Consider the following 14796-nt stretch of genomic DNA (forward strand, 5'->3'; position numbering starts at 1 on the left):
ACTTATAAGTGGTAATAATTCGGTTTCCTATTTTTAGTATATGTGCTGCCGAAGCGAGCACATAATTTGGTTTCCTAAAATGTAAAAATAAGCTAAGAATCATACCAAAATGACTAGATACATAAATCTACTTTTCAAAAAAAAAAAAAATCTACTTTTCGGACTTAAGAAATTATATTGCAATACTATCCCCAAAGGGTCCTTTTTATAAAACTAAGTGTAGTACCTCTTTTCTTGATCCAACTCCCTGTGTAAACATTTCTGGCTTGGAAAGACAGCTTGACCCCTCTCAAGTTTTCTATCCTATAAATGACTGACAATTTTTGACAGGCCTCCAATTCAAACCTTAGGTATCAGAATACCATCATACCATTAACTTTAGTTTACTAAACTTTTACTAGAGTTACTATGCAGTGTTTCCTGAAACAAATGGTTTAATAGCTTATTCAAGACTCTTTGGGAAGAGTTCCTCCAGGATTCCTACATGAGTTTGAGGCGCTTGTCCAAGGATGGGGGGAAAAATGTTGCCTGTTGAAACTTGGAGTCCCAACAGGAGCTGGCCCTTGCAGGAAAACCCGTGTTCCTGGGATGCTGGAAAAACTTGTCAGAGGAGCAGAAGAGGAAGATGGGGAGCTGCCTGATGGATCAATGGATGGTAAGCCTGAAAGAAAACAGGTCCGAGACATCCAATTAGCCAAGGTTTTAAAACTGAAAGTCCAAAGTTTACTTAATTCCTTTTTAAAAGAGAAGAAAGCATGCAGTTTATTTTTGTAGATCACAGCAAAAATAACCCACGTATGTGGCCCTATATTATGGCCCAAACGAATTTTACTCTTGAAGTCCTGACGAATCATCACCAAACAGCACTAGATACAGAGGAGTGAGCCCAACGTTTAAGAACGGCAGTCACCTGGAATGATGTTCTGGATAAATCTCAAAGCTTTCATTGGAGGGGCTGAAATGTGAGCATGTTGTGACTAAATGGTACCAATTAATCACTTCTGCTTCGTCTTCTGGGGAAAATCTCAAAGTACAGCTATTCATCAATATAAAATAGTTATTTCCTATGGGAGATGAATAACATGATCTACCAATGTTTCCTTCCTAATGAGGAAGAGTACCCTATTAAAGATAATTTCAGTATTCCATCTGATAAAAAAAAATCAACAGTTGCATATGAAAGTTTTTATCTAGTTTGTGTATTTGTGAAAAGACTGAATTTAGCAGTCTTTTCAAATGCCACTGCTTTCTTTGGAGAATGTATTAGAGAAAGGGAACAAGTGTCTGGAAAAGGATTATAGATACTTGTCTCAGGAAAAGATAATTGATATCAACATAAAAAAACTGTCAACTTCTCTCAAGCAGGTCTTCATCCATTTAAAGTATGTAATTCAAAGGCTTTTAGCATATTCACAGAGCTGTGCAACCATCACCATAATCAATCTTAGAACATTTTTATCTTTCCTAAAAGATACTCTGTACCCATTACTTATAACTTTCCACCCTCCAAACAACCAATTATAAACTTTCTGTCTCTACAGATTGGTCTATTCTGGAAATTTCATATAAATGCAATTATATAGTATGTGATTTTTTTGTGACTGTTTCTTTCACTGGGCATGGTATTTTCAAGGTTCCGCCATCCTGTCATGTGCATCAGTACTTCTCTCCTTTTTACTGTTGAGTAGTAATCCCATTATAGCAATACACATTTTATTTATGCATTTATCAGTTGTGGGGCAGTGGGTTGTTTCCACTTTTGAGTTATTATGCTGCCATGAACATCTGTGTACTCATTTTTTGTGTAGACATGTTTCTCTTCCACCTACGAGTGGAATTACCGGATCATATGGTAACTACGTATAACTCTCTTCTCAAGTTGCTTTGAATTTCCACTGACAGCATTTGAGGTTTCCAATTTCTCCACGTCCTTCTCTTACTGTCTTCAGTATTACTATTTCTTACCTGTGAATCAGTAGAATTAAACTATATCCATGAAAGAAGAGGATCAACAAAAGAAACCAGACAGGCAGTTACGGTAAAAGGCCAAGCCTACCAATCCTGGACCTCAGAGGGAAGGTCCAGGATTAATGCTTGCTTTCTAAAAAATGGTTACTTTTGACTAGCAGTAGATAATTTTGATGGTATAGATCTAAGTACTTAAGGTCCCCCAATCTCATTTTCTACCAAACCAGATGGATGATTTCCTTTCCTTTTCTTCTTTTTTCTAGAAATTCATAATCCGTACACCTTCTGGGAGGCAGTATGTGGAGTGCAAAGAGTTTAATACTGGAATATGAGAGATCTGAGGTCAAATTGGCTAAGGTACTGGGAAGTCACATGTTAGTGCCAGCCATTTCAAAGATTAATGCCTTCCACAGAGATTGCCTGAGCATTGGCAATACATTCTTCTTTCACCCTGTGGCCTCTGAAAACCTCTATTACAGTTTCCCCAAAATGAAAAGTTAAAATACATACTGATTTATGAGAAAAAAATAGAAAATGGAAGAAAAAAATCCCAGAGAATATTTTGGACCATAGATGCTTTTATGCAAGCTTATATATTTCCTTGAATATGATGAAACAGCTATGTTTTCCTGAAAAGACGAGTGAATGAAAACATCTGAAATGAAAGCTAAGGCTACACCATATAAACTCCCAAATTTTCAACACACAGATCAGCTTATAATTAGCAAAATGGAAGGATGGGCTACAAAAGACAGTTTTCCAAGGGGAAGAAAAGAGCTTCTTACCCCCACTCCACGTTAGCTGCGATTTCTCATTTGTTTTTCACAATAGTGTAGAATAGACTGAAATTTGGCTCCTAGATTCTAGAAAACAGACTCTGGTCTTCTAAATATCTTCAAACCAACATTAGACTCTTATCTATCTATATCTTCTTTATAACACCTCAGCAGCTAATTTGTAATTTCAAGAAACTGAAGTGCTGAATCTAAATTGGCCTTTTTAGAGTAAGAGACCACAAATGATTGGATCTCTTTAGTCAACCCCATCTAATGTCAATAATAAAGAACACTATCAAACAACCCTTAACATTCAGTCTGAGGACCCAAGTCTGAGAATATAGAATAATGTAGATTAGGGACTAGTCCCTAACACCTTTGTAACACAAACTTTTTAAATATGAGAAATGCGTATACTCACTATGATTTTAAAAATGTCTACATGGGGCACCTGGGTGGCTCAGTGGGTTAAGCCTCTGCCCTTGGCTCAGGTCATGATCTCAGGGTCCTGGGACCAGCCTGGGCTCTCTGCTCAGCGGGGAGCCTGCTTCCCCCTCCCTCTCTGCCTACTTGTGATCTCTCTCTGTCAAATAAATAAATAAAAAAGAAAAAGAAAACTCACTTAAAAAAAAGTCTACAAATGTGGAATCCTTGAAACATCCCAAGTCCCTTTTTAGTAATACCAACACACCAGTTCTTAGAAAATGGACTGACGCAAGGTAAAACCTCCTTGCCGTGAGGGACAGAAACATCATCAAGCCAACAGAAAGCAGCTCAATGTATGTAAGTGATTTACCTGCATGTAGATTTCTGCCCACTCCATCAGCAATCATTAATGGGTATTTATGACATACTCTCATTTCTTTAATATTATAGACTATTATGTATAAAAGAACGGCTTTCTTATTATCATGGAGGATTCGGTTATGCCGATAGAGCCCCACACTGAGCTGCAGTAATAGTCATCATAACTTACCAACGGGACTAGTAGAAACTCGCTGGGAAGGTGGTCTGAAGCCAGGTGCCTTGGAGTTGTCGGGGTGCACATTTTCCAAGTGTCCAAGTACAGAGTTACCCAGGAACGCTGACTGAACAGTGAAAGAGGCATCTGCAGCAACTCGTGAGGACAGTGGACCATCTCCCCAACCCTGATTAGCTGGCACCTGACCGCTATCAAAAAGACTACTGAAGTGATTGAAAAGTGTGGCCGGGCCAAATGTAGGTGGCAAAGATTTATTTGCTGGGTTAATGTGCATCTGAGAACCATTCATAATGTTCATGGCTGAAGAAAGCTGCACTGCAGCTGGTGGGCCTTGAGGTGGTGTTAGAGGAACTGGATTTGTAACAAAAATAGACTGGGGATCCTGGTGTATAGTTGCATTTGGTACCACTGAGTAAAAAGAACCTCTGGGCTGCATTCGATGAGAAACTCGAGGTGCTGGTACAGCTAACTGAGGTAAATTACTGGTGTCCTGATTATCGGCAGCAACCAATCTGGGTGACGCCAGAGTCAATGGAGCGGGTTCTGCGTTAGATGCAAAAGGCATTGCCATGGGACTTAAATCAGAGACACTGGACGGCTGTGTCTCGTCCTGCGTACTGCCAGAGGGAGGAGCAGGACTACTGGCCGGGTGCGCTTCTGGAGCTCCCGGGGTGTTGCTGGCAGAGCTACTGCAGCTATTGGCCGTTGAAGAAGGGGTGCACAGGTTCGCCAGGGCCTGCTCCTGTGTGGACACTTTCTCTTTGGGGGGTAGCATGGCAGAGAAAGATTCCATCTTTTGTGAAGAAAGCTGTGCTTGAGGAGTACTCGCGGGCAGAAACGTGGTGGGAACTTGCCCGCTAGGGAGAGGTGCAGAGGAAACAGAAGGCAGGGAACTACAAGTGCTTGTCACAGAAGAAATCACTGTCACTGGAGGACTTGTCTTAGGCACACAGGCAAACAACTGCTTTCTGACTGATGGAGTCCGGGTGTTAGTCACACATAGCTGCTGACTGGCAGCAACTACGGAAGAGACAGTGATAGGACAATTGGCAGTAGCTAGTCCAGCAGACTCGGAGGGTAAGACAGTCCCGTTCTGGTTAGGTAGACGGCCTGCGTTATTATGCTTTGGAGAGCTACTTGTGTTGCCAGGATTCACAGGTCTCACTGGGAATGGTCCCCAAGTGTTAGGAGAAGGTGAAAAGGTTCCTCCAAACTGAGCCATGGGCAAGCGAGGATGCCGAATCTGTTGCATAGTCTGAGCAGCCAGCAGGGCAAAATGAGGGTGGGGGTAAGCCAAGGGTAGAGAAACTGGGAAGGAAGAACGTACATTTGCTGGAACGTTCTTGTTAAGTTTATTAGTTGGCTGGAACGTTGATAATGTTGTCGCCTGTGATGTTACGAGAGCTGGAGCACCCAAAGGAAATGCATTTTTACTGGAAGCTGCTGTGGTGCCAACTCCAGATGAGAAGTTTGCATGGATGGATTTGGTGCTGGCAGGTGTTCTGATATGATTTTTAGGAATCAAGTCTTCCAGTTCCTTAGCAGGATCTTGAATAAGTGCATTGATAAGTTGAACTGCATATCTTGTTGATTCGGTACCACCCCTGGGGAGAAAACAAACAAAACACGAAAATATGATCAAAAACTTAAAAACAGGTCATCTTAACATTAAATAAAATTCTTGATTGTACCACAACCTAACAAAAGTTAGCTTCTAAAAAACATCTAATTTCTACACAGAATGAGTAATACACATTTTTCACAATTACCTTATGGTGATCATTCTCTCGCCGTTCTTGTCTTTTTGTTTATCCACATCAATATGCGCACCCGTAACGTCTTGTATAGCAGTGATGTTGCACCCTCCCCTTCCCATTATCCTGGAAACCACGGAAGCTGGAACGGACAACTTCTTTGACCTAGAAAATGAAGACCACACATGAGCTTATGAAAGCAAAGATCTTTTTTATTTTTTTAAGATTTTTATTTATTTATTTGACAGAGATCACAAGTAGGCAGAGCAGCAGGCAGAGAAAGAGGGGGAAGCAGGCTCCCTGCTGAGCAGAGAGACCAATGCAGGGCTGGATCCCAGGACCCTGAGATCATGACCTGAGCCAAAGGCAGAGGCTTAACCCACTGAACCAACCAGGCACCCCAAGCAAATGTCTTTATTTAAAAAGATCATTTGGTGAGAATGTTCAGACACCTGTAGAATAGTATTTCTTAAACCTTAAAGGGGCAAGTATTACAAGGTTTTGTTTTAGGAACTGACCTCTTCTCATACTGAATTTAATTTAGTGAAAGTAAAAATTCCTTTGTCATTTCAAACAAGATTATATTTTAAACAACCTGTGATCTAAGCATTTAAATCTACCTCTAACATCGCACGTCAACTAAACTGCAATAACTCTAGGTATATACCCTTCCTAAATTTAAATAATGCAGGGTGCCTGGGTGGCTTAGTGGGTTAAGCCTCTGCTTTCCGCTCAGGTCATGATCTCAGAGTCCTGGGATCAAGTCCTTCACTAGGCTCTCTACACAGTGGGGAGCCTGCTTCCCCACCTCTCTCTGCCTGCCTCTCTGCCTACTTGTGATTTCTCTCTGTGTGTGTCCAATAAATAAATAAAATCTTTAAAAAAAAGTAAATAATGCGTAACATACTGTTAAACTTCATACCGAATAGTAGAGGCTAGCTTTCAATATCAATAATTTACACTTAGCAATAAAACCCCAAAGCCTCAGATATGAACTACATAAAAAGGAAGTCACACATGGAACCTGGGACTTGCACTTATATGTGAGCTGAGCAGAGCTGGAGAGAAGACCAGAGGCTGATCTTGGGATCTGATAAGATGGCCTGGCTGTCCCTAAGGACTATTAAAGAAACCCAGTGTTTGCAGGCAGCAGCAGTTCTTAAGCATTAAAGCAGAACCAGATGAGAGCAACACCTACTATTTTCAAGTTCTCAGTGTTGGGCCCCAGGATTCCCCATGTCAGAGAGGGACCTTCACAAAACTGAATTATTCTGTCTAGAAGAATATCAATGGCAGCACTTGAGGTACTTTTCATGATCAAAATTTATCACACCTTAATTCTGGGATGGATATATTCAGATATTTTGAGAGCTAAAGCACAGACTTAAGCTCACAGACTAAAGCATAGGCCATGAGCAATACTTAAATCGATCTTATCATCAAGTGTACATCACTTCTCCTATTCTGCCAAGACTTCTTTTTGTTTCCATTTAATGGACACGATCTTCAGGAACAGTACTGAATAAAAGCCCAGACATTTTAGTCCTTTGGCGATTTAATACACATTAGCAAAAATGTCTGGTCCTGCTTCCCTGTTGCAAAGCATGAACAGAGGCTAAAAGTATCATCTGGACTGTACAAAACATTTGAAAGCAGTAGCCCTTCTGCTTTCATTCATTTCCCTGCTCATGGTTTAAGTATAAAGCATCGTGATGGGGTGTCTGGGTGGCGCAGTAGTTGGGCATCTGCCGTCGGCTCAGGTCATGATCCCAGGGTCACAAGATCGAGCCCTGTGTTAGGCTCCCTGCTCTGCGGGAAGCCTGCTTCTCCCTCTCCCACTCTCCCTGCTTGTGTTCCTTCTCTGGCTGTCTCTCCTAAAAAATAAATAAATAAATAAATAAATAAATAAAACACTGTGATTAAAGGTCCTCTTCTTTCCTCTTTTTTGAGGGTGAAGGTAGTTTTATTTTAATTTTACGGGTGCCTTTCCCCTTGTAGCAATTGCTTTGGTTAATAGCGGCTAACCAGTTTTTTAGAACATACTCTCCAGCAAAGCCTAACTTAATTTAAACACTGTAAATGGACCAAGTTGATTGTTTTTGCCATTTGGGACCATTAAACAAACATCACAGCCCTCACTAATAACACTGTGACTTTGCTGCAGAACAGTCAGTATAAAATCTTCACTTTTTTTTTTTTAAGATTTTATTTATTTATTTGACAGACAGAGATCACAAGTAGGCAGAGAGGCAGGCAGAGAGAGAGGGGGAAGCAGGCTCCCCGCTGAGCAGAGAGCCCAACATGGGGCTTGATCCCAGGACCCTGAGATCATGACCTGAGCCGAAGGCAGAGGTTTAATCCACTGAGTCACCCAGGTGCCCCAAATCTTCACTTTTATTTTTTTATTTTTATTTTTTTAAAGATTTTATTTATTTATCTGACAGACAGAAATCACAGGTAAGCAGAGAGGCAGGCAGAGAGAAAGGAGGAAGCAGGCTCCCTGCTGAGCAGAGAGCCCGATGCGGGGCTCGATCCCAGGACTCTGGGATCACGACCCAACCCGAAGGCAGAGGCTTTTAACCCTCTGAGCCACCCAGGTGCCTCCCCCAAATCTTCACTTTTAAAAGAAGTTTATGACCATGTTGTATGGTTTGTCTGGAAATGTCTGCAATTATTTTGTTATTGTAAAGCCAACATATGTCGTGTCATATAAAACATGCTGCAAAATTTACATACTGCTTCTCATTTTACTTAAGCCAACTCTGGATTGAGTATGGCACAAATAATAACCACATTCTAATTATTCATTAATTACCTGGTCACCACCTCATTAGATAAGAATCTATGCGTGGTCTATGACAGTTAAAAAGATAAGACTAATACTACTTACCTTCGTACAACTTCTTTCCACCCTTCTTCTCTTTTCTGTCCCCTTTTGGGGCTAGTTAGATTCAGCTTTATGTTTGGAGAACTTAATGGCAATGGCACTGACTTAAAGCTTGTTGATAAGGAATTAGAATTCGTTTCACCTTCAAGTCTGAGAAGAAAGAATTAATCAAGTCCAATAAAAACAAATTTTAATATAGAAACTCAAGAGACCATTTATTGTCAAAGTTATGCTGAATGTTTGAATTAAAATTTGGCACATCAGTTCAGAAAAGCAGAAAAACAGGGCAAAAAGTTCATCATCTACGTCAGTATGAAAACAGATTCAGAAGCCAGAAGCTGGACTATAATCAATAAAAATGACACAGTGAAAATAAAAATCAAAATATGCTAGTATTTTCAACTTCAAAATTTAATCATAAAAATTTCTAATCATCTCACTTAAAAAATGGCACACGATTAGGACATTAGTGAATTTCGGTTCTGAATACTGAAAGACAGATAATGTGGTAGACCTAAATTGTTTAACACAATTTGTGCTAAAAAAATGTACTCAAATTTTTGTGCCAGTCATGAAAAAGGACAGGTGGATGCAGAGTTAACAAATCAGAAAAATTTACCGTGTTTGAGTTTTGGAAGTAGCAGTACTTGTCTTTTCTTCTTGGGAATGGAGTAGCAGTGACGGGTATCTCCTATCATTAGAGGAATTCACATCCATAGTGAAATTTAACTCTTGGCTTTTACCACCACTGCTACTCTCACTGTTGCAGTCTGTGCTGTCCAAGTTATCCGAGTCACTATTCCCACCTGTACCACCACCTCTGGGTTCTCCATTTATTTTATTTTTATCAGCTTTTTGCTGTGCTAAGGATATATGTTGTTCTGGTAATATTAAATGTGCAGTGGGAGGGGTCTCCTTTGTTTTGTTCTTCTTATTTTTCCGATTGGTGCTAGGAGTTGTCACCACATTGGCCCTTTTTTTCCCAAACACATTTGTGAATGTTGCAGATGTTGCAGAAATTCCGATTGTGGTGGTGGTTGTTGCACTAGGAGGTTCTATGGGAACTTCTTGCTCCACTGAAATTATCAAAAGGATAAAAGTCACACTGACAGCCACAGAGCTCAAAACAAACTATGACAAGATATACATAATAATTCCAGCCTTTAAGTCATCTTTTCCTTTCGCCAGTATTCACTAGCAAATAAAGAAATCGTCATTGTTAGAACAAATGTACTATATCCAATTTTGATGTCTAACTCAGTATAAAAACATTCACAGCATAACACTCTTAACATCTGAGGTGCTAGTATCATGAAATAACCAAAAATCACAATATAGTTTAAATTCAGGGAAATTTTCATAATTTGGCTATTGTTGATAAGATATAAATTTTGGGGTGCATGTTTCCCTTTGATTTAGTAGCTAGAAAGTTATTAGGCACTAAGCAAAACAGGTCAGTCAGAGAAATACAAAACCATATGATTTCATTTGTATGTGGAATTTAAGAAACGAAACAAATGAACAAAGGGGAAAAAAGGAGAGAGAATGACAAACCAAGGAACACCCTTAACTGTAGAGAATAAACTGATGGTTACCAGAATGGAGGTGGGTGGGGGGATGGGTGAAATGGGTGATAAGGATTAAGTAGTGCACTTGTGATGAGTGCTGGGTGTTGTATGCAAGTGCTGAGTCACTAAATTACACACCTAAAACTAATATTACACTATGTTAATGAACTGGAATTTAAATAATTTTTAAAAAAAATTCCAGGAAATTCTCAGATAGTATTTTATTTTTTTTTAAGATTTTATTTATTTATTTTTTAAAGATTTACTTATTTATTTGACAGACAGAGGTCACAAGTAGGCAGAGAAGCAGACAGAGAGAGAGAGAAAGAGGAGGAAGCAGCCTTCCCGCTGAGCAGAGAACCGATGCGGGGCTCGATCCCAGGACCCCGAGACCATGACCTGAGCCAAAGGCAGAGGCCTAACCCACTGAGCCACCCAGGTGCCCCAAGATTTTATTTATTTATTTGACAGAGATCACAAGTATGCAAAGAGGCAGGCAGAGAAAGAGGAGGAAATAGGCTTCCTATGGAGCAGAGAGCCCGATGCAGGACTCGATCCCAGGATCCTGGGATCATGACCTGAACTGAAGGCAGAGGCTTTAAACAACTGAGCCACCCAAGCACCCCTCAGATAGTATTTTAGAATTAGAATTCAAATAGAGAACAATTACTTGACTACTACAAGCATTACTAGAATGTACAAAAAACAATCTGTGAATAATAAACCCCAGCCCTCTGTAGCTTTGAGCCTGAACCTTAGCTCAAAACTTATTGAGGCACTGGACCTCTTCCCAGTTTCCAAATGGAGGAGGAAAGGGTAGGACAGAACCTGAAGAGAAGCTGGAAAATCTCTTTACTGTATCACATTTAGGACATACAAGATGTTTTACAGGGTGATTTAAATTAAAACTGAACTTCAAATTACATGCTTGCCTTCCTCCCACTTTCTGTTTCTCTGTATCACTTTACAATGTAAAGTATTTAAAAATATCTACTATAAAAGCCAACTGTCAATTTCAGATTAAAGTATCGAATATCTATCCAGAATTAGAGTAAGAAGTACTCAAAATGAAGTTGACAAACACAATTTTAACACTAATTTGGAAAGGTCGTTTCTTACCATCTTCATCATTCTCCTCTTCATCTTCATCCTCCGGTAGTTCTGAATTCTCCTTAGGTTTGTTTTCCTCATCTTCTTCCTGCTTCCTTTTCTGCTCCTCCTTTTTCTTTTTTCTCTTTTCTTTTCTTTTCTCTCTTTTAGCTGCAAGAGCCTGCTTTCTGCTCTCCTCTCTTGACTGCAAATTAAGAAGGCATATCATTTAGCCAATAATGCAATCATTTAAAATAAATAATGAATATTTTTGTTTATGATAGGTGGGGCTTCCCAGGGATGCCAGTCTCAAAACACGTTTATAAAAGCACACACACACACACACACACACCAAAAAAAAGATAAACTGGACATCATCAAAATTAAGTTTTTGTATTTCAATGGAACCATCAACAAAGTAAAAAGGCAACATATAAAATGGGGAAAAAAATTTGCAAATCCTACATCTGGTAAGGGATTTGTATCAAGAATGTATAAAGAAGTCCCATGACTCAATAATAGAGACAAATAACTCAATTTAAAAATATACAAAGGACCTGAACAGGCATTTCCTCAAAGACAATATATGAATAGCCAAAACATATGAAGACAGATGCTCAATAACTACTAGACATCAAGGAAAAGCAAATCAAAATTACAAGATAACCACTCCCTATCTGCTAGATAGCTATAAGAAAGACAGACAATAGCAAATACTGGTGAGGATGAGGAAAAACTAAAACCTTCAAACACTGCTGGTAGGAATGTAAAATGGTAGAGCTGCTTTGGAAAACAATCTGACGTTCCTCAAATGGTTAAACAAAGAATTACCATATGATCTAGCAATTCCCTTCTTAGATGCATTATATATATATACATATATATATGTATATATATATGTATAGGCATATCTACATCTATATACAGATGGTATATATATGGTATATATACATACCCAGAGAAATTAAAACACATTCATACAAAAACTTGTACCCGGTGTTCACTTTGGCAGCACATATACTAAAAAATCTCTAACAATACAGAAGATCAGCATGGTACCTCCACAAGGATAAGAGGCAAATTCGTAAAGCACTCCATATTAAAAAATATATATATTGTATATGTATAAAGTAGAAATAACCTGAATGTCCATCAACTAATGAACAGATAAGGATAAATAAATATGTGTGTATATAATGGGATATTATTTAGCAATACAAAGAAATTAAGTATTGATACATGTGACAACATGACTCAACCCTGAACACAGTATGAAGTGAAATAAGCTAGTCACAGAACAAATATTGTATGATTCCATTTATAGGAAATGTCCAGAATAGGCAAATCCATAAAGACAAAATACAGTTTAGTGGTTACCTAGGATGGAGGGACTGAAGGGGGTGACGCTTAAAGGGTGTAGGGTTTCTTTTTAGGATTGTGAAAATATTCTAAAATTGACTGGTGATAAATGCAGAACTCTATGAATGTACTGAAAGCCACAGAATTATATGCTTTATTTGTTTGAAAATATATGTATATTTTAAGAGTGTATTTACTTGAGAAAGAAACAGAGAGCACAAGCAGGGGGAGGAGAAGAAGGAGAGACACAAGTAGACTCTCTGCTGAGCTGGGGGCCTCCCACAAGGCTCCACCCCAGGACCCTGAGATCACAACCTGAACTGAAGTCAGATGCTTAACTGACTGAGCCAGTCAGTCACCCCTGAACTGTAGGCTTTAAATGGGTGAACTGTATGATATGTGAATTAAATCCTAGTATTGCTGTTAAAAAAATACATTTATGTAGCATCTGTTTATTGCTATATAGTCAGCTATATGATAGCTGACTAAAATGCAACTATCATGATCTTATAAACTATTAAAAATTTTCACTGTAAAAAATACTGAACAGAGACTATTATAAAAATTGTTTTCCTACTTTATAGAATTTTTTAAAGCCACACACATAATTCTGATCACTTTTAGGTTTTGCTGTGGCTAGTATCAGAAAATGTCTTTTTTTTTTTTTTTCCAGAAAGGGGAATGTAGTAAGTTGCTAGCATCATGATGAAAGTTTGAAACAAGTAGAAAACACATCAAGTGATTTATCCTTCTAGGGTAATTACGTAAAGCATTTTCCTCAGAATTAAAATTTATCATTTTGAGACATAAACTGATTATTCTTTGAAATTTTTATTTATCCGAATCAGAAGTTGGCAAACTGTGACCTGAATGCCAAGTCCAGTCTACCATCTGTGTTTCTATGGCTTGAAAGCTAAGACTGGCTTTGACATTTTTAAATGGTTGAAAGAAATAAAATGAGTATTTTGTGACACTTGAAAATTATACGAAATTCAAATTCCAGTGTTCAAAAACAAAATTCTATTGGAACACTGTAATGCTCATTCACTTAGGTATTGCCTATAGTTGCTTTTGTGCTATACCAACAGAGCTGAGGACTCATGACAGAGCTGAGGACTCATGGCCTACAAAGCCGAAAATATTTACTATTTAGAATTTTATAGAAAAAGTTGGCAATTCACTACGTAAATGAGAAAGGACTGAGAGAAGAGATTGCGTATTTAGCTAAAAACTGAATTTCATCACTCTGTTGGCATAAGAACAAATCGGCTAGCCAGTTAGGGAATTGCTGACCATATCCCAGGGTAGTTACACAAAAATCAAAATTATACATGAAAGGTACCTTAACAGTCATCTAACTATGAACTCTGCTTTATTTTAAAATGAATATAACCTTTTTTCCCCTTCTGACTTTTAACTGTAATCTTAAAGTTTGTACTTTTACCCCTAATATAAGCAATGAATGTCCTTTTATGTTCAGATCTTTTGAGCATTTGTCTAATTATTCACCTTAGGCTAAGTTTCTATAAGTGGAATGATGGGTGGGAGTATGGGTATCCACCTTTTTATTTTGGAAAGCACTTCCATTAATAGCTATAGTGATTTACACCATATATCAAAATTCATTCACTAGAGTGCTAATCCTTCCTCATCCTTGCCATCAATGGCTATTATCTAATCTTTAAATTTTAACTTTGCCAATGTGGTTAAAAAAAAAATTATTGAACATTTGTATTTCTTGTTCTGTGAACTGCCCATTCATGTTGGATCATTTTTTATTCTGGCAAGTTGTGTTTTTCTCATTGATTTGTAAGCAGCCTTTCCTTCTGTTCTTAACTTACATGTTTTTTGGATTTTTTGTTTGTTTTTAGAGAGAGAGGTGCAGGGAAAGGCAGAGGGAGAGGGAGAAAGAGAATCTTAAGTAGACTCCATGCCCAGTATAGAGTCCAATGCAGGGCTTGATCTCACAACCCTGAGATCATGACCTGAGTCAAAATCAAGAGTTAGACATTTAACTGACTGGCCACCAGGTACTCCTTTTTTTTTTTTTTTTTAAGATTTTATTTATTTATTTGACAGAGAGAAAGACCGCAAGAGAGGGAACACAAGCAGGAGGAGTGGGAGAGGGAGAAGCAAGGGGAATGAGAGAGGGAGAAGCAGGTTTCATGCAGAGTGGGGAGCCTGATGTGGGGCTCGATCCCAGGATCCTGGGATGATGACCTGAGCCAAAGGCAGACACATAACAACTGAGCCACCCAGGTGCCCCAAGGCACCCCATGTTTTATTCTTTTTCTTTTTTAACTAAGGGATTCAAGAGTTTAGTATCTCTCAAAATAATCAATTTTTTTTCTTCTTTTAATCATCAACAAAATAATCATGTTAAGCTAGCTCTTGCATTCCTAAAATAACTCTA

At 38.6% G+C, this 14796-nt stretch overlaps 1 protein-coding gene and 1 non-coding gene across 16 annotated transcripts in view; one reads left to right on the forward strand and one right to left on the reverse strand.

Annotated features, from left to right (window-relative positions):
- The window catches only part of LOC101685149 (ankyrin repeat and KH domain-containing protein 1), a 131545-nt gene that overhangs the window by 11186 nt on the left and 105563 nt on the right, over window positions 1-14796 (reverse strand). For 13 of the 15 annotated variants that reach the window (XM_013052415.2, XM_004744805.3, XM_045075407.1 and 10 more), the window contains 6 exons: window positions 11055-11229; window positions 8987-9443; window positions 8371-8517; window positions 5496-5645; window positions 3721-5330; window positions 485-661 (listed from right to left, as the gene is read on the reverse strand). In XM_013052415.2, the coding sequence (XP_012907869.2) occupies window positions 485-661; window positions 3721-5330; window positions 5496-5645; window positions 8371-8517; window positions 8987-9443; window positions 11055-11229 (2716 nt within the window). The remainder of the gene's footprint in view (window positions 1-484; window positions 662-3720; window positions 5331-5495; window positions 5646-8370; window positions 8518-8986; window positions 9444-11054; window positions 11230-14796) is intronic. The other 2 variants (XM_013052417.2, XM_045075408.1) reach the window with 2 other exon arrangements.
- LOC123390838 lies at window positions 12021-12128 on the forward strand. Its single transcript, XR_006605445.1, has one exon. It is a non-coding gene; the product is annotated as a U6 spliceosomal RNA (small nuclear RNA).

The sequence above is a fragment of the Mustela putorius genome, unplaced genomic scaffold, assembly GCF_011764305.1.
Source record: "Mustela putorius furo isolate JIRA1106 unplaced genomic scaffold, ASM1176430v1.1 tig00000145_pilon_pilon_pilon, whole genome shotgun sequence".
In the NCBI taxonomy this organism is placed as follows: Eukaryota; Metazoa; Chordata; class Mammalia; order Carnivora; family Mustelidae; genus Mustela; species Mustela putorius.